The sequence below is a fragment of the Hyla sarda genome, chromosome 7 (assembly GCF_029499605.1).
Source record: "Hyla sarda isolate aHylSar1 chromosome 7, aHylSar1.hap1, whole genome shotgun sequence".
NCBI classification, from domain to species: Eukaryota; Metazoa; Chordata; class Amphibia; order Anura; family Hylidae; genus Hyla; species Hyla sarda.
In genome coordinates, this window is record NC_079195.1 from 193318474 (window position 1) to 193346270 (window position 27797).

At 43.8% G+C, this 27797-nt stretch overlaps 1 protein-coding gene and 1 long non-coding RNA gene across 10 annotated transcripts in view; one reads left to right on the top strand and one right to left on the bottom strand.

Annotated features, from left to right (window-relative positions):
- The window catches only part of SEC16B (SEC16 homolog B, endoplasmic reticulum export factor), a 293732-nt gene that overhangs the window by 174477 nt on the left and 91458 nt on the right, over positions 1–27797 (top strand). For all 9 annotated transcript variants that reach the window (XR_008846564.1, XR_008846565.1, XM_056531981.1 and 6 more), the window contains 2 exons: positions 15809–15878; positions 17904–18137. Coding sequence is in view for 7 of the 9 variants with exons in the window: in XM_056531981.1 (XP_056387956.1) it covers positions 15809–15878; positions 17904–18137 (304 nt within the window). In the remaining 2 variants the exon portion in view is untranslated. The remainder of the gene's footprint in view (positions 1–15808; positions 15879–17903; positions 18138–27797) is intronic.
- LOC130282960 (uncharacterized) overlaps positions 16284–27797 on the bottom strand; it is a 126080-nt gene continuing 114566 nt past the window's right edge. Inside the window, exons 3-4 of the long non-coding RNA XR_008846566.1 lie at positions 17799–17912; positions 16284–16483 (exon numbers count right to left, since the gene is read on the bottom strand). This is a non-coding gene — a long non-coding RNA (uncharacterized LOC130282960). The remainder of the gene's footprint in view (positions 16484–17798; positions 17913–27797) is intronic.

Below are 27797 nucleotides of genomic sequence, written 5' to 3' on the forward strand. Positions count from 1 at the left end.
CCTCTCAGACGGAATGTTGGACCACTCTTTCTTTGCAAACTGCTCCAGGTCTCTCTTATTGAGAGGGCACATTTTCCAAACAGCATTTTTAGATATTTCAACAGGTCTTCAATAAGATTTATATCTGGACTCATTGCTGGCTATTTCAGAACTCTCCAGCGCGTTGTTGCCATCCATTTCTGGGTGCTTTTTGACGTATGTTTGGGGTAATTGTTCTGCTGGAAGACTCAATATCTCGGACGCAAGCTTTCTTACTCTGGGCTGTACAGTGTGACCCAAAATCCGTTGGTAATCCTCAGATTTCAAGTTTATTTTGGCAAAATGTAGTCTTGCTTTTTTATGTCTCTGTGTCAGCAGTGGGGTCCTCCTGGGTCTCCTCCATAGCGTTTCATTTAATTTAAATGTCAAAGGATAGTACTCTCTGACACTGATGCTCCCTGAGCCTGCAGGACAGCTTGAATATCTTTGTAACTTGTTTTGGGCTGCTTATCCACCATCCGGACTATCCTGCGTTGACACCTTTCATCAATTTTTCTCTTCCGTCCATGCACAGGGAGATTAGCTACAGTGCCATGGGTTGCAAACTTCTGGATAATTTTGTGCTCTGTGGACAATGGCAAATCTAGATCTCTGGAGATGGATTTGTAACCTTGAGATTGTTGATATTTTTCCACAATTTTGGTTCTCAAGTCCTCAGATAGTTCTCTTCTCCTCTTTCTGTTGTCCATGCTTTGTGTGGCACACACAGACACACAATGCAAAGACTAAGTGGACTTCTCTCCTTTTTATCTGCTTTCAGGTGTGATTTTTATATTGCCCCGGGTGAGTTTAAAGGAGCATCACATGCTTGAAATAATCTTCTTCTTCCACAATTTTGAAAGGATGCCAATAATTTTGTCCAGCCCATTTTTGGAGTTTGGTGTGACAATATGTCCAATTAGCTTTTTTCCTCCCTTTTTTGGTTTCGTTCCAATACACACAAATGGAATAAACGTGTATAGCAAAACATGTGTTACTGCAATCCTATTCTGTGAGAAATACTTCCTTTCATTTCATTTCAGGGGTGCCAACATTTACGGCCATGACTGTACATGCTAGTTCATTCTGGATAACAACTGGCATTTTCAGTGTACTTGCATGTATACAACAGGGACATCAAACAGAAAAAACTATGAGTTGCAGTGCTCATCTGCTCTATGTTATCAACCAAGGGATAAATGGGTGAAAATATATGTTTCTAGATACCCGTGGTGGGAGGTGCCTCAGACCTTTATGTTATAACATCAGTCTGCATCCTGGTAAGCCTCTTCTAATGTCCCAGGGATATCACCATTTTCATATTATCCAATCTCACCCAGAAGATGCTATAAAACTACTAAACAACGCGTTTCGGGGATCCTAGATATGCCTCTTCATCAGGATACAATAAACAGTTATTACAACACTTTTATACATGTTAGGATTTTTGACTCCACCCACAGGTTCTGGTCTAAGCATCCATTGTGCCTGCTCCTGAATTTGTTTCCATTGCTCAGCGTGCGCTCCACTGAGTTAGATATCTAACAGTGACGTACTTCCTGTGTGTTCAGGATATGATATGATATTGCATAACCTGTACATTCCACTGTGACCACTGAATGACTAGTTCCGATTTGCATTCCACTTTTTAGATTTGTGTACTTTACTTTATTAAATATAAGCTATCTGGATCCTGGGTGAAGACCTTAACTTTAACAATACACAACACTTTACATTTGGCACATATACAATATAGAAAAACTACTCTACATTTATTCATCCAATTATCATACAAACTACAGTAACCTTGCTCATAAACAATCTACTATACTGTTTCTAGCGTTTTGTTTAGATCCTTAGGTACTAGGGTGTCTAAGCCAAATATCCACATACATTTCTCTATTGCAGAGTCTTCTAAAATTCTGCTTAGAAAGTTGCTTTATTATAGAAGGAGTATACTTCTATTTTTGTTGTTTGTGTTTTCCCTTCCTTTCTTTTTACACTAAGTGCTTTTGTGAAGAAGGAAGACAAAACATTTTTCAAGGTTTTTTGTTTTCTAAAATGATCAATTGAGGAGAAATGGGAGAAATAAATAAATAAATCTGTTTGTAGCAAGAAAGAAAAGGTAACACGTAGCAACTCACCACTTCTGTAGATTCTTGTTTAATAGTGCTGGTGAACATACAGCTAGCACAAAAACAACCGGACCGGAAGAAGCGTCACTGGACGCGAAATAGGATCCATTGTCTCGAGCTCCCCCCGCCACGTCTAACCCTCCCTGCACACCCGTTCCTGTTGTTTTTGTGCTAGCTGTATGTTCACCAGCACTATTAAACAAGAATCTACAGAAGTGGTGAGTTGCTACGTGTTACCTTTTCTTTCTTGCTACAAACGTATACGCTTGCTTCTTATGCACGTTTAGCACCACACTCCACCAGTCAGGAACGGATAGGTCTTATCACCTTGCCACGGTACCGAGAGCCGTCAGTCAGCTGTGCCAGGTCTTTCTGCTTACTTGTTACAGACTTTGTATAAATAAATCTGTATTTAACCAACTTAAAGGGGTATTCCAGGCCAAAACTTTTTTTTATATATCAACTGGCTCCGGAAAGTTAAACAGATTTGTAAATTACTTCTATTAAAAAATCTTAATCCTTCCAATAGTTATTAGCTTCTGAAGTTGAGTTGTTGTTTTCTGTCTAACTGCTCTCTGATGACTGTGGAGCTGACTGAGGAGCTGTGCAGTTCCTATGGGGATATTCTCGCATCATGCACAGCTCCCGGGACGTGACATCATCATTGAGCAGTTAGACAGAAAACTTCAGAAGCCAATAACTAATGGAAGGATTAAGATTTTTTAATAGAGGTAATTTACAAATCTGTTTAACTTTCCGGAGCCAGTTGATTTTGCCTGGAATACCCCTTTAAATTAACTGGTGCCAAAAGGTTGAACATATTCGTAAATTACCTATCAGCTGCTGTATACTTCACAGGAAGTTGTATAGTTCGTTTCTGCAAGACATTGCTCTCTGCTGACAGCTCTGTCTGTGTCAGGAACTGTCCAGAACCGGAGCAAATCCCCATGGAGAACCTCTCCTGCTCTGGACAGTTCCTGACATGTGCAGAGGTGTTAGCAGAAAACACTGTGGTCAGGCAGAAAATAATTATACAACTTCTTGTTAAGCTGATACATTTGCGGATAAGTACTGAAAGAATTAAGATTTTTAAATAGAAGTAATTTATAAATCTGTTTAACTTTTTAGCACCACTTTAAAGCAATCCATAAATGTTTTTTGGGGAAAAAAAAGTACTTTAGGACACTTATAAAAACTTAATAAAATAAAGTAAAACAACTAACAGAAAACAATTGTTAAAGACTATAGCTCAGAAGGATAGATTTTCAAAGCGCTCTTACGGCCGGTGGTAGTGGATCCTCTGGACCTGTGTGGAAGATGATGTGAGCCATACCAGGGAGCTGAGTCTAAGGTGCCGCCGCAAAGCGGGATGGTCTTGCTGCGGCAGGCAGCACCCAGGTCGCTACCCCTGGCAGGAAGGCAGGACAGGCGGTACAGAAGTGTAGTCAGGACGTAGCAAGGTCAGTAGGCTGGCAGCACAGAAGCGTAGTCAGGTCACAAGCGGAGTAGTCAGGAACACAGAAAGGCAAACACAATGTCTGCTTTCTCTGAGGCACTAGGCACAAAGATTCGGCAAGTGGGAGGTGATCACACTTATAAACAAGGCACAGGTGAAAGAAACAATCAAGGGCGCACTGGCCCATTAAATCTTAAAGCACTATCGCGTGTGCGCCCTAGGAGGCGGGGACACTCGCACCGGCGATGCGAGACTACAGGAGGAACAGCAGATAGGGAAGGTGAGTGATGGCCCGAGATTCGCATGAGGGCGCGTCCCGCGATGCGAATCCCGGGCCCGCCAGCAGAAGTGTATGGAGCAGGGGAGCGCTCATGGCTGGCGTGTCCGGCTGGAGCGCTAGGTGGAACAGTACCCTACCCCCCCCAGGGTCTCCCCCTCTTTTTGGGTCTGAAATTTTTTTTTACCAAATCGTGGTCTAGGATATTCTCCTCTGGGCCCCAGGACCAAAACCTTTCCAATCGACCAAAAAATTTCTCACAGTCTAAGTCTCCAGGATCACTTTGACCATGAAGATGTCTGAAGACCCATACACAGGAGTAGAGACGATGTGCTTTTGTGTAAAGCTGTTGACGATAAATGGCTTGAGAAGGGAGACGTGAAAAAATTAGGGATGCATAGAGAAGATTGCGAAAAAAACTTGTAGGAGACCGGATTAATTTTGTGCAAGACCTCGAACGGTCCAAGGTAGTGAGGACCCAACTTGTAACTGGGGATCCTGACACGGATATACCGTATATACTTGAGTATTAGCTGTTCCTTATATAAGCCGAGGCCCCTAATTTCTCCTTTCATCATCCAGACCCCCCTCATCCCCCATCATACAGATCCCCCTTGCCCCCCATATCATTATCCAGATCCCCCTCATACCCCTCTGTCATCATCCAGACCCCCCTCTCTTGTTCTCTACTCACCTCCCCAGTTGCAGCTCTGTCGGTCCTTCCCTAGCAGCCGTCCAACGTCGCTGCAGGGACCGTCCGACTTCTAGTGGGGAGGTTGAGCCGGTCCAGGCCGTCCATCTTGACCAGGAGGCCCTCTTCTCCGCTGTGGGCTGGCCCCGGAATAGTGTCGCTGTATTGACGCCGCCACGTAGGGACGTCGGCTGCGCACGGACGTCCCTGCATGGTGGCGTCAATGCTGCGTCACTAGTCCAGAGCCGGCCCGGAGCAGAGAAGAGGGCCTCCTGGTCAAGATGGACGGGCCGGACCGGCTCACCCTCCCCACTTTAAGTCGGACGGTCCCTGCAACATAGATGGGCGATGATGGACGGCCCGGCCCATCCCCTCGCCACCCCCACTGGTATGCCTGCGATTTTTTTCCCCGTCACTCGAGTATAAGCCGAGGGGGAAAAACTGCTGAAAAACTCGGTTTATACTCAAGTATATACGGTACTTAGAAGAAAGTCAGACCCTGTCACCAGGGAAGAAAGTCGGAGGAGGCCTTCTCTTCTTATCCGCCTGAGACTTCATACGGGAAGAGGCGTTCTCCAAAGCGTGCCGGGTTTTCATGCCAAATGGTCATGAAATCCCGAAATTGTTCATCCACCGGTAGCACACCAGAAAAGACTGGAAGAGGAAGGGGAAGACGAAGATGATGACCATATACAACAAAGAATGATGATGTCCTCGTTGAGAATTCTGCCCAAGGTAAGAGATCGACCCAATCATCCTGTCGAGCTGAGACAAAATGACGGAGATAGTCTCCCAGGATTGAATTAACTCTCTCTACCTGGCCGTTGGTTTGTGGGTGGTAGGCAGAAAAAAGTCCAGCCTGATTTTAAGGAGAGAGCAGAGAGTCCACCAGAACTTGGAAACAAATTGCACTCCCCGATCTGAGACGATGTGAGATGGAAGGCCATGGAGGTGGAAGATATTCTGAAGAAAATGTTTTGCCAGTTGCAGAGCAGATGGAAGACCAGGCAAAGGAATGAAACGAGCCATTTTGGAAAAGCGATCAACTACAACCCAAATGACCGTATTGTTGCTGGAAGGTTGCAAATCAGTAATAAAGTCCAAAGCTATGTGAGACCATGGAGTTTCCAGAATAGGCAAAGGTAGTAGAAGGCCAGCTGGTCTCTGCCTGGGAGTCATGTCACCACCACAGATAGCATAGGAACGGATAAACGTTCTGTGACATCACGTGCATGGTTCGGCCACCAGTAATGCAGAGAAATAAGTTGGACGAACTTCGGTACTCCAGAATTACCTTTCTTCCAGAAAGGAAGAATGTCCCCAATTCAAGACTCTTCGTCTCAGTTGAGAAGGCATGAAAGATTTCCCTGGAGGAACTTGCAGAAGATTGACAGGCTTAGCAGAAACCAATTGCTCAGGTAGAACAATGTATCTAGGAGTGGAGTCCAGACCAACCACATCGAAAGATCTAGAAAGAGCATCGGCTCTGACATTCTTGTCCGCAGGACAGAAATTAATAAAGAAATTAAACCTGGAAAAGAAAAGGGACCATCAGGCCTGCCGGGGGTTCAGGCACTGAGCAGACTGGAGGTATAATAGATTTTTATGATCTGTGAAGAATTGTTAACAGGATGAGATGAACCCTTCAGTAGATGTCGCCACTCTTCCAAGGCAAGTTTAATAGCCAGGAGTTCCCCATCTCCGATAGAGTAGTTCCTCTCTGCTGGCTAAAAGGTTTTGGAAAAAAAAACACAGGTTACAGTTTTGCCCTTGGGAGTTTTTTGAGTAAGGACGGCCCCAGCTCCTACGGATGAAGCCTCTACCTCCAAAAAGAAGGGTTTCTCAAGATCAGGTCTAGAGAGGACAAAAGCAGAGGCAAATGCAGATTTTAAACGGGAGAAGTTCTCTCCGGCCTCAGTAGTTCAAGACTTGGGATTACAGTTCTTTTTTTTTTTTTTTTTTTTTGTGAGAGACACAATCTGGGCAATCAAGGAAGAGAAATGTGGAATGAACTGTCGATAATAGTTGGCAAACCCAAGAAAGAGTTGAATAGCTTGTAAGCCAGTAGGACATGGCCAGTTGAAAACTGCAGACAACTTGTTAGGATCCATCTGTAGACCTTGGTTGGAAATAATGTAGCTGTTACGGTTTGCGCTCCGGCCACCAGTGCTGGCCGTAAGCGCATTTCCCTGCTCTTCCCTGCTGTCGGCGGGGTTGGGGTTCGCATCGTGGGACGCGCCTGCATGCGAATCCCAGCCCGTCACTCACCTCGGTCCCCTGCTGCCTTTCATCTCTGGCACGTGTGTCCCCGTCTCCTAGGGCGCGTGTGCCCTGGAGCTTTAAGATTTAAAGGGCTAGTACACCCATAATTATGTGCAACACCTGTGTCTCCTCTATAAGTTCGTGCTCCTCCCCCACAACCCTGCGGATCTTTGTTGCCTTGTGCCATTGAGAAAGCGTTACTGTGTTTTGCCTTGTTACTGACCTACTGCTACGTCTCTGACCTTGCTCCTATGACGCCTGCCTACTGACCTCCTGCTTCGTTCCTGACTACGCACCTGTGCTGCCAACCCTGACTTTCTGCTATCTAGACTACGAGTTGCTTTTTCCCATCTGTACTTCGAATCTCCTCAGCCGCCTGTGTGGTCAAGTCATGCCAGGGGTAGCGACCTGGGTGCCACCTGACGCAGCAAGTCCATCCCGCTTTGCGGCGGGCTCTGGTGAAAACCAACGGCACCTTAGACTCCGCTCCCTGGTACGGCCTGCGTCTTCTGCCACACAGGTCCATTGTATCTACTACCTCCAGTGTTCCTGTCTACTGAACCGGGAGTGTTACAGTAACCCAGAAATGGAAGACTGGATTTCTCTAATATGCATTTTTCGAGTTTGCATAAAAAGATGGTTATCTCGTAGGCGCCATAGAATTTGGTGGACATGAGAGTGATGAACCCCCAAATTGGGTGAGAAGATCAGCATATTGTCTAGGTATACCACTACACATGTATAGAACAGATCTCGGAAGATGTAGTTGACAAATTCTTGGAAGATAGCCGGGGCATTATAGAGGTCGAAAGTGTCTATCCCGGTTATTAAAGACCATCTGCCATTTGTCTTCCTCACGGATTCAAATTAGGTTATATGCTCCCCGCAAATCCAGCTTGGAGAAGGCCTTGGCACCACGTAGACGATCAAAAAGTTCAGAAATTAAAGGAAGAGGATAGCAATTCTTGATCATGATCTTGTTTAATCCTCAGTAGTCAATACAAGGATGAAGAGAACCATCCTTTTTCCCGAGAATGAAGAAACCAGCTCCAGCAGGAGAGGTGGACTTATGAATAAAGCCCTTTTGGAGATTCTCTTGAATGTATTTTACCAAAGCTTGTGTCTCTGGACCAGACAAATGAAAAATTCTTCCCCAAGGAGGAGTAGTCTCAGGCTGTAGGTCAATAGAACAGTCATAGGGACGATGTGGTTGCAGAGTCACAGCCTGAATACATCAGAAAAGTCTTGATAAGGAAAAGGCAGACCCAGCAGAGAAGAAGGCAAAGAGACAGACTTAGGCTGGGTACACAAGACAGTGATTTTGGCAAAAAGGTCCCACGTGGGTGACCTCACCAGATTTCCAGTCTAGAAGTGGAGTGTGACAAAGTGTAGAGTTGAAGCCAAGGAAGACCAAGAAGAAATTCTGAAGTACAATGAAGAAGCACATAGAACTCAATCTTTTCCTTACACCCACTTGCATAATGAGAGGTTCAGTGCGGAATAGCACCGTACAGTTCAGGTTTTCTCCATTGACAAAAGAAATGTACAAAGGCTTAGTAAGCCGAGTCACTGGTAGACAATGTTTATGGACCAGGGAAGCATCAATAAAATCTCCAGAGTCCAGAAAGGCAGAAGTGGAGAAAGATGTCTTGGCAGGAGTATAGACTAGAATGGCCAAATGAGGACAGGTAGTATTAACACCCAGGGACACCTCTCCCACGTGTCCTAGATACGAGCATTTACAGGACGCTGAGGACGTATAGAACAGCCTTTGAAAAACTGCTCTGGACTAGCACAATATAAGCACAAATTCTCATTGTGTCAATGGGATCTTTCCTGAAGCAAGTTTGTCTCTTGTATGTTGGATACTGATATACTGTATAAAGATTGACATTGAGACTGAACCTGCAATGTTTTGGGTGAGAATCTCAGAGGTTTATGTTGCTGTAAAGGATCTGATTAGAGATGAGGGAAGTTACAGTGATTCCTCACAAACTTCTTGGCTCAACAGTTGCTGACTTTAGCCTGCATAAATTAGTTCAGCTTTCTGGTGCTCTGGTGGGCTGGAAAAGGTGGATACAGTCCTAGGAGACTCACTCCTAGGACTGTATCCACCTTTTCCAGCCAAAGCCACTTCCGTATGGATGGAGATATTTCAATAATACCTGGTACACATATTACTTGTCAAATAAATATGTCAAATAAAAATATATGTTACTTAAATTAAACCTTACCAACACCGTTATATAAATGATGGGTTTCTGTTTCAAGTCCCATGCAACTATATGGGACTACCGTTACCTTACTCCACAAGCTCCTCTCTGCATCTCTTGGTGAATGTGTCAATCCAGCTTGCAAGCCACACCCCATCCCACAAAGACGTGCCCACATTTAAGCCCCACCCTTTTTATTATCTACCCTTTTTGTGCATCGGTCTGGCTTGCAAAGCATGCCCAGTTCCACAAAGCCACGTCCCCTTCTATTTTCAGCTTACAGTATCTTTATCACAAATCAGTACCACCTGAGGACAGGATATGTAGACAGGATATGAAGTCAAAATCTTCCTCCTTTGTGGATTTTCCTCCCCAACAAGAATTCGGAAGGAAAAAACGGGCAAAAGTCCCATGCAAATCTATGGGAAATGTATGTTCCCACATAACTTCAGTACGGCTGGAGATATTTAAAAAATACCTGGTACACATATTACTTACATGTCAAATAAAAAAAATATATGATAGTTAAATTAACCCTTACCTACACCCTTATATAAAAGATGTTTTTTGTTTAAAGTCCCATGCAAGTATATGGGACTTCCAGTACCTTACTCCACAAACTCTGCTCTCCTGCTGAATGTGTCAGTCCGGCTTACAAGCAGTAGCGGTGAAAAGGAATCCGATCCTGGCACTCACTTGTGCGGCTGCTGAGGAATTGAGTCAGGAGCCGGTGATACAGTAAAAGAAACACTTTATTTGAGACTTTGCAGGGACTACGCGTTGCGAGGGGACACGCTCCCCTCTTCCTCAGGTCCAGTCGTGCAGGGCTAAGGGGCTGGGCTTCCATTTAAAGGGAAAAAGCCCGCGGAAATGTATGCTCATTGTCAAAAATCAAACATAGTGGTGCAAAAAGTTACAATCATTTACATATCATACATAATGATCGCAGGAAATACAAACATCAGGGAATGAAATTATACCAATAATCAGATCCCCACCTTCTCGGAATACTTCCAGATAAACCGAGGTTTACGTACCGTAGGGCTCCTACTCTACATAACCTGATTGCCCCAAGCCGGGGGAAGAAGAAGAAACACCAAACAGAAAAACAGAAAGTGGGTGCCTGTAACACCATGGCTCCAAAGAATGGTGCCTTTAAATGCGGCCATCCCAGATGTTTATGCTGTACCACCATTTCTCATAAACAATCAACCATTAAAAGTACAGCCACAGGTGCCACGTTTCACCTTAAATCACGCATGACCTGTCAATCATCCTATGTCATTTATTTGATAAACTGTATGTGTGGCAAACAATACATTGGTCGGACCACACAACCTTTACATATACACCTAAACCAGCACAGGACAAATATAAGTAAAGGATTTCTCCTTCACAGCCTATCCAGGCACACCAGTATCTACCACAAGGATGTCCCAAATCCAATTACCATCACACCAATTGAGCAGATCCCAACCGGTGCGGACAACAGGTCTGCGACACTAAATAAAAAAAGAGATGTTTTGGATCTATTCTCTTCAGACACTTCAGCCTAGGGGTTTAAATGAGGCAACAAATAAGATTCCAGTCCTCAAGTCAACTATAGGCATCTGTACTGCCCTAATATTTGTAGGCCATCTTTTTTAGTGGACCTCTTACCCACCTTGAAATATCCTGGCCAAAATAAGCTCGGATCATGAGCCCTGATGTCTCCCATCCAGAGGTTGTCCCTGCCGTGCTTGAACAGCAAGGCGATGCGCCGTCTGTTTGCGGCTCTACACCATTGGAGGCTCCCGTGTATGCTGACGTACAGCACCTCTGCCTAATGTATGGTGGAGAAGTAGATATAATGTTTTTGAAGTTGCTTCTGACCCTAACGGGGTTTTTGTAATAACCTGTGCCCCTGATGTTTGTATTTCCTGCGATCATTGTGTATGATATGTAAATGATTGTGACTTTTTGCACCACTATGTTTGATTTTTGACAATGAGCACAAATTTTCGTGGGCTTTTTCCCTTTAAATGGAAGCCCAGCCCCTTAGCCCTGCTCGACTGGACCTGAGGAAGAGGGGAGTGTGTCCCCTCGCAACGCGTAGTCCCTGCAAAGTCTCAAATAAAGTGTTTCTTTTACTGTATCACCGGCTCCTGACTCAATTCCTCAGCAGCCGCACGAGTGAGCGCCAGGATCGGATTCCTTTTCACCGCTACTGCTTACTACACACAGACCGTCCAGCCAGACGGGAGGATCCGGGCAGCACATCGTGGACTTCCATCCACCCACACCAGTTGGGCTCCTACAGCTACTACAGGTGTTATGCTCTCAGCATAACGCCACTAGGTGAGTGCATTACAAATGCATGTTTAACCTGCCATAGTGATTGAGGATAACGGCACATAGACAGGCGCATTGTCCCCTTTTGTCTTTCATACTTCATTGCAGTCCGGCTTACAAGCCCCACCCCATCTCACAAAACACACCCACGGTTTAAGCCCCACCCCTTTTATTATCTACCCTTTTTGTGCATCTGTCTGGCTTGCAAATCACGCCCAGTCCCACAAAGCCACGTCCCCTTCTATTTTCAGCTTACAATATCTTCATCACAAATCAGTCCCACCTGAGGACAGGATATGAGGATGGGACATAAGGAAGGGATATGAGGACAGCAAAGGAGGTTGGGATATGAGGGCAGGATATGAGGACGGGATATGAGGTCGGGACATGAGGAAGGGATAGGAGGATGGGATATGAGGACGGGATATGAGTTTGAAATATGAGGACGGGGTATGAGGTTGGGATATGGGGATGGGATATTGGGACGGGATATGGGGTCGGGCTATGAGGTTGGGATATGAGGTCAGAATATGAGGATGGGATATGAGGTCGAGATAGGAGGTCGGGATATGAGGACGGGATATGAAGTCAAGATAGGAGGTCGGGATAGAAGGTCGGGATATGAGGCCGCTCGCTTTGGCGTTTAGTGACGGCTAATATCAGTAGCGGGGAACTGCCATTAACCCTTTAGACACTGTAAACAATGCTCATCATGGAATCTGAAAGAAGAAAAGACAGGTGTTGATGGGTTAGTGCTGTTCATCGAACCCCAGCAGCACCATCACTTGGTCCAATGAATTAAAATGACAGTGGAGGTCCCCTTATCAGGCTCCTGCCACCGGATTGACACTCCAATGATACAGCCTGGCACTGTTCAATACTATGTTATAGCATAGCAATATACAATGAATGCAAATAATTACTGCAGGTAATAGTCCCCTATTAATAGTCGCTTATTACTTAATAAGTTTAAAATAATAAAAGCCCCTCCCCTAATAAAAATTAAAATGGCCCCTATTTCAATATAATGTAAATGATCGTGCAGCGTAAACATTAAAAGAATACAAAAAATAAAAATAAAATAGAATTGTTGATTTTTATATACATCATATATACAGCCTAGTAAAGTTGGGCAATTTTAAGCAGATTGATTTTTTTTTAAAAGTTTAACTTTTTTTTTTTAAGTAGTACAATAATAGAAAAACTATATAAATTGGGTATTGTTTAACTGTATAGAGCTACCTGTATAACATTCTAGTTATACCATAAAGTGCACTGTGTAAAACCATAATCTCCAAAAGTTGCAAAATTGCAGCTTTCTTTTCAATTTCTCCCACAAATAACAATTTTTTGGTTTCACCGTACATTTTATGGTAAAATGATAGGTGTCATTACAAAGTACAATGGGTTGCGCAAAAACAAGCCCCCAAATGGGTCTGTAAATGGAAAAATAAAGAGTTTATTTCTCTTAAAAGGCAGGAAAGGATAAAAGGAAAGTGCAAAAAGGAAAATTGCCTGTGTCCTCAAGGGGTTAAAGGTGCACTACATCTTTGGTTCTGTTTTGGGCTTTTGCGGTCAGTATATCACTAAGCAAACCAGAGAGTAGAAAACCAACAATGTTCTCTAAATCTAAGTCATATTTTTTATGACTGCTATAGAAGACAATATAGAGTATTTATACGATACTTTAATATACTCTTATGCAATACAAAACTATTTTAATGTAAATATGTTAAAAAAAAACAATCAACAGAATATACAGTTATTGAGTATATTGTGTTTTGGTATTAAATGTTTGCCAATTATAATAATAAAATGCATGACATTGCTCCTACTGTACTTTCATAATGTCACATCCACCTATTACCAGGTATGAACTCTGCGGAAAACACATTAAAATTTATTTATTCCAATTCCCTGTGCATTACATCATGCAACCTTTCTATTGGTACCGGGCCAGAGCTTTAATCTGGGGAGCACTATGAAAGTGACTCTCTGAGTGGCCCAATTATAAATCTAAGGCGAGCCGACAGTCTGAGCTACTAAAGGATTGTTCCTTGTTGTTTTGTCATATGTTAATCACAGAACGCTGCATCTTACAATCCACTGGAAAGCTGTAAAAATGACTGTATACCGTGACAGCTTGTTAAATACAGAAGATCACCCTTAATGTATTGCCACAAGTGATTAATGCTGATGACTATAGGTTCTAGAGAGACACGGCCATTAACGTTCTCTCGGTTTATGCCGTTTCCTTGCAGGTGTTGTACATGGAATCGAGGATGACAGACCACTTAACGGTTTACCAGAAAAGAAAAAAAGATGCAAGCAATTCTGTTTTTCGCCACTTTTAAAAAAAATTCTCACCACCTTTTGTGATTGTAACCGAAAAAAAATTATACAGAAAGTAAAAAAGAAAAATACATTTCTGTTTTGTAAAACGGAAAGATGGTTTTCTTTTCTTCCATCACGATCCCCCCCTCCTCCCCATCTCCTGTTCTCTATGGTTCTGTTCTCGGATATAAAAACCTGTGATTGTCAAGGGCCAGGGGTCCATGCGTACGGAGAGGAAGTGCTTGTAATTGGCACACCATATCACAGATTTTCCGTGGTTTCGGAATCAAGCAATTACAGAAGCATAAAAGGGCCTCTGACAGGAAGCTCAGGGACACTAGGTGAAGCCATTTCAGCGAAGGCCGTCGCAGCTACATAGCTATATTGAAAGTCTTAGAGAGGATTTGTTCCGAATCTCATCTGGAACAATAGAATGAGTTGTTTGTATTTCAAGATGCGAAACGAACACTATACCATGCTTACACTTTGCTTCTATAAACCACTGCTCCCGTCTCATTATACGACATCTCCGCTCCTCGTAAATGCTTCTGTGGGAAAGACAGGGAGCTTTCAGATTGTTTCTAGCAATGAGCTAATTGAAATTACAGCATAATTAACCAGGGAAAAAAAACTTACCACATATATATATATATATATATATATATATATATATATATATATTAACAGACACTAACTTTAACTTATCTTATAAAGAGCTGCTTCCAAAGCTGTCACCCATGTTCTTTCATGTGTAAAACTTTGCACAATGTGCTATTTATTGGTATTAATTGGATGTGACCTTAGAGAACTCTACTTTTTTGTCACTTAAAGAGGTTTTCTGGCTGATAAAAATTATGTGAAAGTGGTTTTACATGCAGTGAAATTAGTCTAGGTAAAATGCCCCAGACAGAACGTTTGCTTGCCGTTTTTTTTCGCCTTTTTTTCTAAAACAGTATTAGTATGGGTGTTTTTTATTTGATGTTTTGTCCCCTACACCATTTAATAGTGACTGAACAATATTAACACACTGCCACTTAATAAATAAAATAAAAAGACAGGTACCATATAGTGGTAGATACTAGTTCTTTGCCTGTGCTCTGTAGTTCTACATCTGTATTCTACACCTGTAAGTGATTACAGTGCAGTCATCCAACAGATTACTGTTGATGTATTCTGATTGGGGATTGGAATTGTTCTCTTTTCCATCCGGGTCAGACCAAATGACTGCAGACTTCTTCCAACTACAAACTGACTACAGAGTCATCTTTGGCTCTTCGCTATACCTGCACACCCTTACTTTTCCCCAGCATACACAAAAACCCCATTCTGCTGCTGCCCCAGTTCTATTCCTGTTGCATTTGCCACTATTATTGTACTTACTCATCTATCTATGGGTACAGGTTTATGATAAAGTAATAAACCGTTTATGTTGTAATAATTGTGTTCTAGATGCTATCTTCAATATATATATATATATATATATATATATATATATATATATATTTTTTTTTTTCATTTGTTACAATCACATGCATGTGTTCTTAATGTTTTTCCTCTCCTGACTTTTGTGTGCAGTTACAGTAAGGAATTAACATCTGTAGCCTACACCATGTGAGGGATCACTCTGCTTCTAATTTATTGAGAGCCACGCATCTGTGGCTGCCCATACACCAGGCATACTTAATAGTAAATGAAGGGTGTGGTAAACCCCACCCCTTTACACTTAGCCCCACCTACTTGGTTAGCACAGCATATAGCGAGAGTTAAGAGGAATTATGGGATCTAAGTTCCTGGTAATCCTACCAACATCAAGCTCCGGCAACTTCAAAACAGAGGTGCAGCACAGAGCTGGACAAGATACTGAAAATGAGAAATAACTACCTCTGATCCATAGTATTTATCTTCTCTGTATTATATTTGTATGTGTCCTAACTACTGATTTGCAAAGGGTCAGTTAATTTTTCTCCAATGTAGTAGCCTGATATAAATTGTCTCTTTTGTTTTTTTTTGTATCATTTAGAACGATAAACTGGATGATAATACTTCAGTTAAATTGCAGGTACATGAGTTACATTTTAAATTTTTTATTAGGGCAGCAACACATCAGGTAGAATTACCCCCGCAACTTCCGAAGAACAAGGAAACAGTACGGAGCCTAACAGTAAGTAACACAGGCTCGCTAAGTATATTAAAATAAAGTAATATTATATAGATGTCATATTGTACAGTGCAGGGATTAAATAAAGCAGTGCTACCCCCTACAGACACATCAGTAATAATCTAAATGAACTGTCATGAAGAGGAATGCTGCAGCAGCAAGACATTCTTACACATTCTTTTCTGTCCTAAAGTTTGCATGATACACTTTTCTCAATTTTAAATTGCAGCACCAAGAATCAAAAAAGCAATAGGTGTCGATAAGATCTGCAAATTATAAAATTTTCAAGCACCAAGCGCAAATCTGTGACATGTGGGTTTAATAGTATAAGAACCGAATCAAAAGCAAATTTTATCAGTCACATGAAACTTTAGAAATTGAATCAAGTCAGTACAGTATGGTTGTGCAATGTCCTCTGTTCGTTGACTTGCCGGTTATCACAACTTGTCACAATCTAGGAGTTCCAGAATCCTTGAGTTAAGAGATCTTGGTTTATCACATCAGTAGATCGCAATGTGCATTGGACGAGTTAGCAGCACTGTTCAACGTTGCATGTTTCAATGGTTGGGAGATCAACAACGAACTGGAAGACAGCAAGAGGAGAACCTCTGCACAGATGGAAGATTGGTGTTTAGTGACCTATTCTGTACTGCCAATGAAATTAGACATTACATACCAAGTCTAGGGTGTTTAACAGTGTCTACACAAACCATCAGAAGCACGTGCACAGCATTGGGCTATGTAGGCTTTTTGGGCTATGGGCTGCTACAGGTGTTCCATTGACTTCATGCCACCGCTCTCCAAGGCTATCATTGTGCAAAGCAAGATGGCAGTGGAGGTCTATCCTCTTCACATTTTGTCTCGGAAGCAATGATAGCCAGAGATTGGTCTGGAGATGTGCAATGTTAAGAAGGGGCATACACATGGAAACATCACATTGGTCCTGTTCTCAAGATTATGGTGTGGGTTGTATAATGTATTGTAGCCAGACCCCCCTAGTCTTCATTCAGTACACTATTAGCTTAGCGTTAAATTGATTTGTCATAGAACCAGTGGTATGGGCATTTCTACAAATTGCTCCAGAAGCCATTTTTCAACTTGACAATGCCTGGCTGTATGTTGCTTGTGTAACTGTAAGCAGCCTGCGTGGCCTAAATTTGCTACCATGGCCAGCAGCATTATCGGACTTGTGTTCCATCCAGCACATCTGAGATGTCATAAGTCGGCAATTGTTAAAGGGGTACTCCGCCCCTAGACATCTGATCCCCTATCCAAAGGATAGGGGATAAGATGTCAGATCGCCGGGGTCCTGCTGCTGGGGACCCCCGGGATCGCCGCTGCGGCACCGCGCTATCATTACTACACAGAGCGAGTTCGCTCTGTGCGTAATGACGGGCGATACAGGGGATGGAGCAGCGTGACGTCATAGCTCCGCCCCTCATGACAGCGGGCCGGGCGATCTGACATCTTATCCCCTATCCTTTGGATAGGGAATAAGATGTCTAGGGGCGGAGTACCCCTTTAAGGGAACTGCCAGCAGCGGATCTTGATGATTCGCATATCCAAGTGCATTGAGTGTGGTAAAACATTCCTCAGACAACCATGAATAACCTCATTGATAGCATGAAAAGGCGTGCAAGTAGGTGTATATCTGTGTATGGTGCTATTACTCAAAACTGATTAAAACAGCCTGCTTGGGATTTCTATAATTCCACAACTGTTGCTTCTTGGTGTTGCAGTTTCAATGTTAAAAAGTATATAAGAAAATGTATTTTTCTATGGGATGGTCCCTGTTGTCATGGGTGGGAAGGGAAATGATCACCATGTACATTAATGGCAACAGAAATGGGGACTGTCAGGGATGCTTTGCAACATTAAAGCTACATAAATAATTGAAAGAAATCTTTATTTTTTTTAACTAACCAGGCAGTCTTTGTACAGCAGCCTTTACAGATTCTTTCACCGGTCTAATGAAGTCATTGAACATAGTCCCCTTAATTCAGTGCTTTTCTCTTTCTCTCTCCTCAGAAGTTCACCCTGTAAATGAAGTTCATCAAGTAATTCAAGAGCATGACACCGGAGCTGAGATACAGAATACAGAAGCTGAGCTTGTCCGTGACAGTAGCTGGGCACCTCAGTACACAAATCTTCCACCTGTGGAGCCACAGGGTGAAAATAATTATGAATGGGTTGTACAGCAACCAGGACCTATCCCTGAATTATCCTTTGGCTACAACATCTATAATGAGCCACAAGAAAAAGGTATTCATGTTATGGTCTCTATATTATCAGTTGAAAGGGGTTGTCTGGTGTTGAGGTATTTTATTTAAAATCTACCCTATCCCCCGCTGGCCCACTCACTGGGGCCTCACTATTCACCACATCATGATGCCTTGTAGCCTGATGAGTCCACCTGTTGGTTCTTAGCTGCAGCAGTGCCTCCTCCCTCTGCCTCACGCACTGTCCTGCTACATTGTATAGGGCTTGTGTTACATATGTAGCTGATCCTGACCTCCGGTCTCCCTTTGGTGCGCCCAGCAGCATCCTCCGTTTGTCCTTATCGCATTGCAGGCCTGCTGGTCCCTAGTGATGCAGCCGACCCAGCTGATAGGGAGGCATGGGTGCCAGTTCAGTCATTTTCAGAGCTTGCATTAATGCCTTGATTGTGGCCTGTCCAACCTTATGTTTGCTGACTTTTTAATTTGTCACCCACTAGGTTTGACCCTTGCTTGTCCTGACTCTGCCTCTTTTGGGATTTTGCCTGCTTGGTTTCTGACTTTTAGATTGTTCCTAGTTTTCTGATTTTGTACTGTCTCTGCCCATGTGTTGTTGACCTTGATGATGTGACCTTGCTGACTCCCAAAACACTTCATCCAGTGTAGAGACTATTGACCAGTTGGGGGCCACCGTTTAGGGCTAATCATCCAAGTATGTGGGGACAGTGGTTGGGGTAAACACTAGTCTCCACTAATCCCCACCAGATGTGACAGCTTGGTTTTCAGCCCTGTATGTCCATCAGTCAAAGCAGGGCAGGAGGGGGATGCGCTGCTGCAGCTCAGCACCAAGAGTTTTAATTATCAGCTGGTAACAAAAAAAGACACTTTTATAACTTTAAAAACAGCTATCAATAAAACTGAAGGTGTGATCAGTTTTATCCCACTAGCACCTATCTGCTGGGATATGCAGCTCCATACCTGGTATGGAGTTGACAGATTCCCTTTTAGCAACTCAGCTATACAGTTATCATAGAATACAACTATGCAAGTGCAAATGCCACCTCATCATGACCACATATTACTACCATACTGTTACTAAATAACACTCTATATCGACCATACAATATCCATATAGTGATAGATGACTTTTCCCTTTCTCCTGTATTTGATTTAGACTTTGATGACAACATCTTCTGACCATGACTTGTTTCAGCAGTTTCCTTGATTTTTCAGCACCTTTCCCACCTATTCCTTAACTTCTGTAACTGCTGTTATTACCTACTATGTAGTGAAAAGCCCTCAAATACTGTACTATATTTAAAAATAAAAGTGCCAAGCAAATTTGTCCCCAGGTCATATTAATTCCCCATATAGTAATAGTGCCCAGTTAATGGCCAGCAGAGTAAGAGGCCCTTCTTTGTTCCCCACACAGTAATAGTTCTTCCTCATTACCTCTTCACAATAATATTGTTCCAATATCGTCCTTACACAGTAAAAGTACCTTCTTAGCTTTCTCCACCTTGAAAAAGGACCTTTGCAGCATGTCAAGTTATCTTGTAGAAACACTTTGAATTTGTAACAAATTTTCCCCTTTGACTTCAAACAGAAAGTCAAAATCTGTAATAAGTTTGCCATAAAACATATTGTTGCAGATTGTCCTCTGGTAATGCTGCAGATCCACCTCAATATCAATGACTGTGGTTTTCAAACGCATTGGTTGGAATCTATTAAACCATGTATGCCAACAGTGCAAAAGTTGATAATTTTTGAATCCATATCTCTTTAAAATACATGGGGATGGGGACTGGAGAAGATGTGGGCATCATCATTTTGCTACAAATTGACATAAATATAGCTAAAATCTACAAAATGACATAAATATAGCTAAAATCTACATAGTTGAGACAGTTCTCGGTTTAAAATGCAGTTAAAGATACACAGATGTATTAAGATATATTCATTTATTTGGCATATCCTTCTCTGGTGCAGTTTTAATTGTACTGGCGGCCTTAGTGAAGTTCATCATTAACAAAATCCACAGCAACAGATCTGCACAATTTGCTTTTGGTTAGTCATTGCAGATGCCAAAAGGTTGAAATCTGTAGCATTTCCACCACCTAAGTTGCTCCAAATTCTATTCAACCATTTCATAGTTGTTGTTAGCCCATATGGACACCATTACATGGGTTCATAACTCAGCATTGATTAGTTTATATTACTCTACTATATCACTGCACTACAGTACTAAATAGATTTACCATTAAGTAATATAGGAAATTTAGATGACATCCTAAATGAGAACGGTAGTGTTGCCCACATCAGTTGTCATCCAGCTTTTCCAATATTAGATGGAACTTACATATGGCATAATGACAGAAGGCATATTGTATATTTACAATGCATGATTTACTTTTTTCACATTTTTTTAATGTTGCGGCCTTGTGCTAAAATAATTTTAAAAAAAAATCATTCTGCTGGTAATACCCCATATGTGAAAACAGAATTTTAGAAATGTTTACAAATGTATTAAAAAGGAAAGCCTGTGCTATGACAACTGACATTTTAGCTATGGAGGCTTCCATTTCTTTTGGTCATTTCTGAGATGTTTCTACACCTTAATTGGAGTCACATGTGGTAAAACACAGCCCTCTTACATGTTGTCAGGGGTGTAAAGGGAGGGTCTCAAGGTCTCACAGGTGTCAATACATATTGAGGGGCGGGGAAGGACTACCCTGAGAGCAATTCTGAAGAAGGGTACAAAAATAATTCTGCTGCACTGAAAGTTACCAGTGGAAGAAGCTTGCAACAGCTAAGACCCTTTCTGGAGCTGACCGCCCCACCACACTAAGGGGGAAATTTATTTAAACCTGTGCAGAGGTTGCCCATAGCAACTAATCAGATCGCTTCTATGAATTCTAAATCAGCAATCTGATTGGTTGCTATATGCAACTGGTCAATTTTTTCTCTGCACAGGTCTTGATGAATCTTCCCCTAAGTGATCAGGGGAGAGGGGCCTTGCTAAAAGAGGTGATCAAGAACCCAATGGTCATTCTGGCTGAGCTCCAAAGATCCTTTCTGTAGAGAGGAGAAACTTTCAGAAGGTCAACCATCACTGCAGCACTCCACCAATCTGGGTTTTATAGTCAAGTCAACAGAAAGAAGCCTGTCCTCAGTAAAAGATACATGGAAGAAACCTTAAATGGGCACTGTCACATTCAAAAACTTTTCACAGTGATCCCTGAACTTACAATGGCCTCAACATAAAATGGTCTTTTCTGGTCCATTGTAACTTGAAAGACAGTCCATATCTGTGAAATGTGTCAATGGCTGGAAGAACTAACCAATTAGAATGGGCATTTCACTGGTAAAACCCCTGTATTACTGAAGTGCATGCACTGACTGGCTGTCTGGTAGCGCTACAGTACAGGGTGGTACTACATGTTCTGTACTACTCTTTACCTGTGCCACGGTTAGCTGCTCCTTTGAACACCAGGTAAGAGTGGCTCCATTTTACTTTTTTAGGACATTGCGTGTACTGTACAGGACCCTGAAGAAGCTCCTGTCCTCTACATAGACAGTGATTTACAGCGTCCAGCAGCTCCATCTTACTTTTATATGTTAGGACTTGCTTTATCTGTATTAGTTATCTACTTATTTTTGTTTAATACTTTTTCCTATTTTTGGATGACATTTTGTGGGCTTCAGAACCAATTACCAAGCTTCCATAGAGTTATGGTCTCAACATACAATGGTTTCAACATACAATGATCGTCCTGGAACCAATTCATATTGTATTGAGGGACCTCTGTATATGTTGTACATCTTGACAAAACATTAACCTCTCTAATATACTTCATAAGAAAATGTTCCTTTCTTTTTTTTTTTTTTTTTTTTTTTTTTTATAGAAATCATGGCTTATAAAGTCATGGTTTTGTCCAAGCTGAAGCACAGGCATGGACACAGCCCAGTAAGTGAGGGTAGGCTAGCACTCCTCTGAGCTATCTCTTGTCTGATAGGGCAGGAGAAAGCAGGGAGGAGTGCTGTTAGACAGGAGAGAGCACAGAGGAGTACTATCAGACAGGAAAGAGCACAGAGGAGTACCATTACACAAGAGGGAGCACAGAGGAGTCCTATCAGAAAGGAGAGAGCACAGATGAGTGCTATCAGATAGGAGAGAGCACAGAGGAGTACTATCAGACAGGAGAGGGCACAGAGGAGTACTATCAGACAGGAGAGAGCACAGAGGAGTGCTATCAGACAGGAGAGAGCACAGATGAGTGCTATCAGATAGGAGAGAGCACAGAGGAGTACTATCAGACAGGAGGGGCACAGAGGAGTACTATCAGACAGTAGAGAGCACAGAGGAGTACTATCAGACCGGAGAGAGCACAGAGAAGTACTATCAGACAGGAGAGAGCACAGAGTAGTACTATCAGACAGGAGAGAGCACAGAGGAATATTATCAGTCAGTAGAGAGCACAGAGGAGTACTATCAGACAGGAGAGAGCACAGAGGAGTCCTATCAGACAGGTGAGAGCATAGAGGAGTACTATCAGACAGGAGAGAGCACAGAGTAGTACTGTCATACAGGAGAGAACACAGAGGAGTGCTATCAGACAGGAGAGAACACAGAGTAGTACTATCAGGCAGGAGAGAGCACAGAGGAATATTATCAGTCAGGAGGGACTACAGAGGAGGACTATCAGACAGGAGAGAGCACAGAGGAGTACTATCAGACAGGAGAGAGCACAGAGTAGTACTATCAGACAGGAGAGAGCACAGAGGAGTGCTATCAGACAGGAGAGAGCACAGATGAGTGCTATCAGATAGGAGAGAGCACAGAGGAGTACTATCAGACAGGAGGGGGCACAGAGGAGTACTATCAGACAGTAGAGAGCACAGAGGAGTACTATCAGACCGGAAAGAGCACAGAGAAGTACTATCAGACAGGAGAGAGCACAGAGTAGTACTATCAGACAGGAGAGAGCACAGATGAGTGCTATCAGATAGGAGAGAGCACCGAGGATTAATATCAGACAGGAGAGAGCACAGAGTAGTACTATCAGACAGGAGAGAGCACAGAGGAGTGCTATCAGACAGGAGAGAGCACAGATGAGTGCTATCAGATAGGAGAGAGCACAGAGGAGTACTATCAGACAGGAGGGGGCACAGAGGAGTACTATCAGACAGTAGAGAGCACAGAGGAGTACTATCAGACCGGAGAGAGCACAGAGAAGTACTATCAGACAGGAGAGAGCACAGAGTAGTACTATCAGACAGGAGAGAGCATAGAGGAATATTATCAGTCAGTAGAGAGCACAGAGGAGTACTATCAGACAGGAGAGAGCACAGAGTAGTCCTATCAGACAGGTGAGAGCACAGAGGAGTACTATCAGACAGGAGAGAGCACAGAGGAGTACTGCCATACAGGAGAGAACACAGAGGAGTGCTATCAGACAGGAGAGAACAGAGAGTAGTACTATCAGGCAGGAGAGAGCACAGAGGAATATTATCAGTCAGGAGGGAGTACAGAGGAGTACTATCAGACAGGAGAGAGCACAGAGGAGTCTTATCAGTCAGGAGAGAGCACAGAGGAGTATTGTTAGACAGGAGAGAGCACAGAGGAGTCCTATCAGACAGGAGAGAGCACAGAGAAGTCCTGTCAGACTGGAGAGAGCACAGAGGAGTGCTATCAGACAGGAGAGAGCACAGAGGAGTACTATCAGACAGGAGAGAGCACAGAGGAGTACTATCAGACAGGAGAGAGCACAGAGGAGTCCTATCAGTCAGGAGAGAGCACAGAGGAGTACTATCAGACAGGAGAGAGTACAGAGGAGTCCTATCAGTCAGGAGAGAGCACATAGAAGTCATATCAGACAGGAGAGAGCACAGAGGAGTGTTATCAGACAGGATAGAGCACAGAGGAGTCCTATCAGGCAGGAGAGAGCACAGAGGAGTGCTATCAGACAGGAGAGAGCACAGAGGAGTACTATCAGAAGGTAGAGAGCACAAAGGAGTCCTATCAGTCAGGAGAGAGCACAGAGGAGTACTATCAGACAGGAGAGAGCACAGACGAGTCCTATCAGTCAGGAGAGAGCACAGAGAAGTCCTATCAGCCAGGAGAGAGCACAGAGGATTACCATCAGACAGGAGAGAGCACAGAAGTGTACAATTAGACAGGAGAGAGCACAGATGAGTGTTATCAGATAGGAGAGAGCACATAGAAGTCCTATCAGCCAGGAGAGAGCACAGAGGAGTACCATCAGACAGGAGAGAGCACAGACGTGTACAATTAGACAGGAGAGAGCACAGATGAGTGCTATCAGATAGGAGAGAGCACCGAGGATTAATATCAGACAGGAGAGAGCACAGAGGAGTGCTATCAGACAGGAGAGAGCACAGAGGAGTGCTATCAGACAGGAGAGAGCACAGAGGAGTGCTATCAGACAGGAGAGAGCACAGATGAGTGCTATCAGATAGGAGAGAGCACAGAGGAGTACTATCAGACAGGAGGGGGCACAGAGGAGTTCTATCAGACAGTAGAGAGCACAGAGGAGTACTATCAGACCGGAGAGAGCACAGAGAAGTACTATCAGACAGGAGAGAGCACAGAGTAGTACTATCAGACAGGGGAGAGCACAGAGGAATATTATCATTCCGTAGAGAGCACAGAGGAGTCCTATCAGACAGGAGAGAGTACAGAGGAGTCCTATCAGACAGGAGAGAGCACAGAGGAGTACTATCAGACAAGAGAGAGCACAGAGGAGTGCTATCAGACAGGAGAGAACACAGAACACAGAGGAGTGCTATCAGACAGGAGAGAGCACAGAGGAGTACTATCAGACAGGAGAGAGCACAGAGGAGTGCTATCAGACAGGAGAGACCACAGAGGAGTGCTATCAGACAGGAGAGAGCACAGAGGAGTACTATCAGACAGTAGAGAGCACAGAGGAGTACTATCAGACTGGAGAGAGCACAGAGAAGTACTATCAGACAGGAGAGAGCACAGAGGAGTCCTATCAGAAAGGAGAGAGCACAGAGGAGTACTATCAGACAGGAGAGAGCACAGAGGAATATTATCAGTCAGGAGAGAGTACAGAGGAGTACTATCAGACAGGAGAGAGCACAGAGGAGTCCTATCAGACAGGAGAGAGCACAGAGGAGTCCTATCAAACAGGAGAGAACACAGAGGAGTCCTATCAGAAAGGAGAGAGCACAGAGTAGTACTATCAGACAGGAGAGAGAACAGAGGAATATCATCAGTCAGGAGAGAGTACAGAGGAGTACTATCAGAAAGGAGAGAGCACAGAGTAGTACTATCAGACAGGAGAGAGAACAGAGGAATATCAGCAGTCAGGGGAGAGCACAGATGAGTGCTATCAGATAGGAGAGAGCACAGAGGATTAATATCAGACAGGAGAGAGCACAGAGGAGTACTGTCAGACAGTAGAGAGCACAGAGGAGTGCTATCAGACAGGAGAGAGCACTGATGAGTGCTATCAGACAGGAGAGAGCACAGAGGAGTACTATCAGACAGGAGGGGCACAGAGGAGTACTATCAGACAGTAGAGAGCACAGAGGAGTACTATCAGACCAGAGAGAGCACAGAGTAGTGCTATCAGACAGGAGAGAGCACAGAGGAATATTATCAGTCAGTAGAGAGCACAGAGGAGTCCTATCAGACAGGAGAGAGCACAGAGGAGTCCTATCAGACAGGAGAGAGCACAGAGGAGTACTATCAGACAGGAAAGAGCACAGAGGAGTACTGTCATACAGGAGAGAACACAGAGGAGTGCTATCAGACAGGAGAGAGCACAGAGGAGTACTATCAGACAGGAGAGAGCACAGAGGAGTCTTATCAGTCAGGAGAGAGCACAGAGGAGTATTGTTAGACAGGAGAGAGCACAGAGGAGTCCTATCAGACAGGAGAGAGCACAGAGAAGTCCTATCAGACTGGAGAGAGCACAGAGGAGTGCTATCAGACAGGAGAGAGCACAGAGTAGTACTATCAGACAGGGGAGAGCACAGAGGAATATTATCATTCCGTAGAGAGCACAGAGGAGTCCTATCAGACAGGAGAGAGTACAGAGGAGTCCTATCAGACAGGAGAGAGCACAGAGGAGTACAATCAGACAGGAGAGAGCACAGAGGAGTGCTATCAGACAGGAGAGAACACAGAACACAGAGGAGTGCTATCAGACAGGAGAGAGCACAGAGGAGTACTATCAGACAGGAGAGAGCACAGAGGAGTACTATCAGACAGGAGAGAGCACAGAGGAGTCCTATCAGTCAGGAGAGAGCACAGAGGAGTACTATCAGACAGGAGAGAGTACAGAGGAGTCCTATCAGTCAGGAGAGAGCACAGAGAAGTCATATCAGACAGGAGAGAGCACAGAGGAGTGTTATCAGACAGGATAGAGCACAGAGGAGTCCTATCAGGCAGGAGAGAGCACGGAGGAGTGCTATCAGACAGGAGAGAGCACAGAGGAGTACTATCAGAAGGTAGAGAGCACAGAGGAGTCCTATCAGTCAGGAGAGAGCACAGAGGAGTACTATCAGACAGGAGAGAGTACAGAGGAGTCCTATCAGTCAGGAGAGAGCACAGAGAAGTCATATCAGACAGGAGAGAGCACAGAGGAGTGTTATCAGACAGGATAGAGCACAGAGGAGTCCTATCAGGCAGGAGAGAGCACAGAGGAGTGCTATCAGACAGGAGAGAGCACAGAGGAGTACTATCAGAAGGTAGAGAGCACAGAGGAGTCCTATCAGCCAGGAGAGAGCACAGAGGATTACCATCAGACAGGAGAGAGCACAGAAGTGTACAATTAGACAGGAGAGAGCACAGATGAGTGTTATCAGATAGGAGAGAGCACAGAGAAGTCCTATCAGCCAGGAGAGAGCACAGAGGAGTACCATCAGACAGGAGAGAGCACAGAAGTGTACAATTAGACAGGAGAGAGCACAGATGAGTGCTATCAGATAGGAGAGAGCACCGATGATTAATATCAGACAGGAGAGAGCACAGAGGAGTGCTATCAGACAGGAGAGAGCACAGAGGAGTGCTATCAGACAGGAGAGAGCACAGAGGAGTGCTATCAGACAGGAGAGAGCACAGATGAGTGCTATCAGATAGGAGAGAGCACAGAGGAGTACTATCAGACAGGAGGGGGCACAGAGGAGTTCTATCAGACAGTAGAGAGCACAGAGGAGTACTATCAGACCGGAGAGAGCACAGAGAAGTACTATCAGACAGGAGAGAGCACAGAGTAGTACTATCAGACAGGGGAGAGCACAGAGGAATATTATCATTCCGTAGAGAGCACAGAGGAGTCCTATCAGACAGGAGAGAGTACAGAGGAGTCCTATCAGACAGGAGAGAGCACAGAGGAGTACAATCAGACAGGAGAGAGCACAGAGGAGTGCTATCAGACAGGAGAGAACACAGAACACAGAGGAGTGCTATCAGACAGGAGAGAGCACAGAGGAGTACTATCAGACAGGAGAGAGCACAGAGGATTGCTATCAGACAGGAGAGAGCACAGAGGAGTGCTATCAGACAGGAGAGAGCACAGAGGAGTACTATCAGACAGTAGAGAGCACAGAGGAGTACTATCAGACTGGAGAGAGCACAGAGAAGTACTATCAGACAGGAGAGAGCACAGAGGAGTCCTATCAGAAAGGAGAGAGCACAGAGGAGTCCTATCAG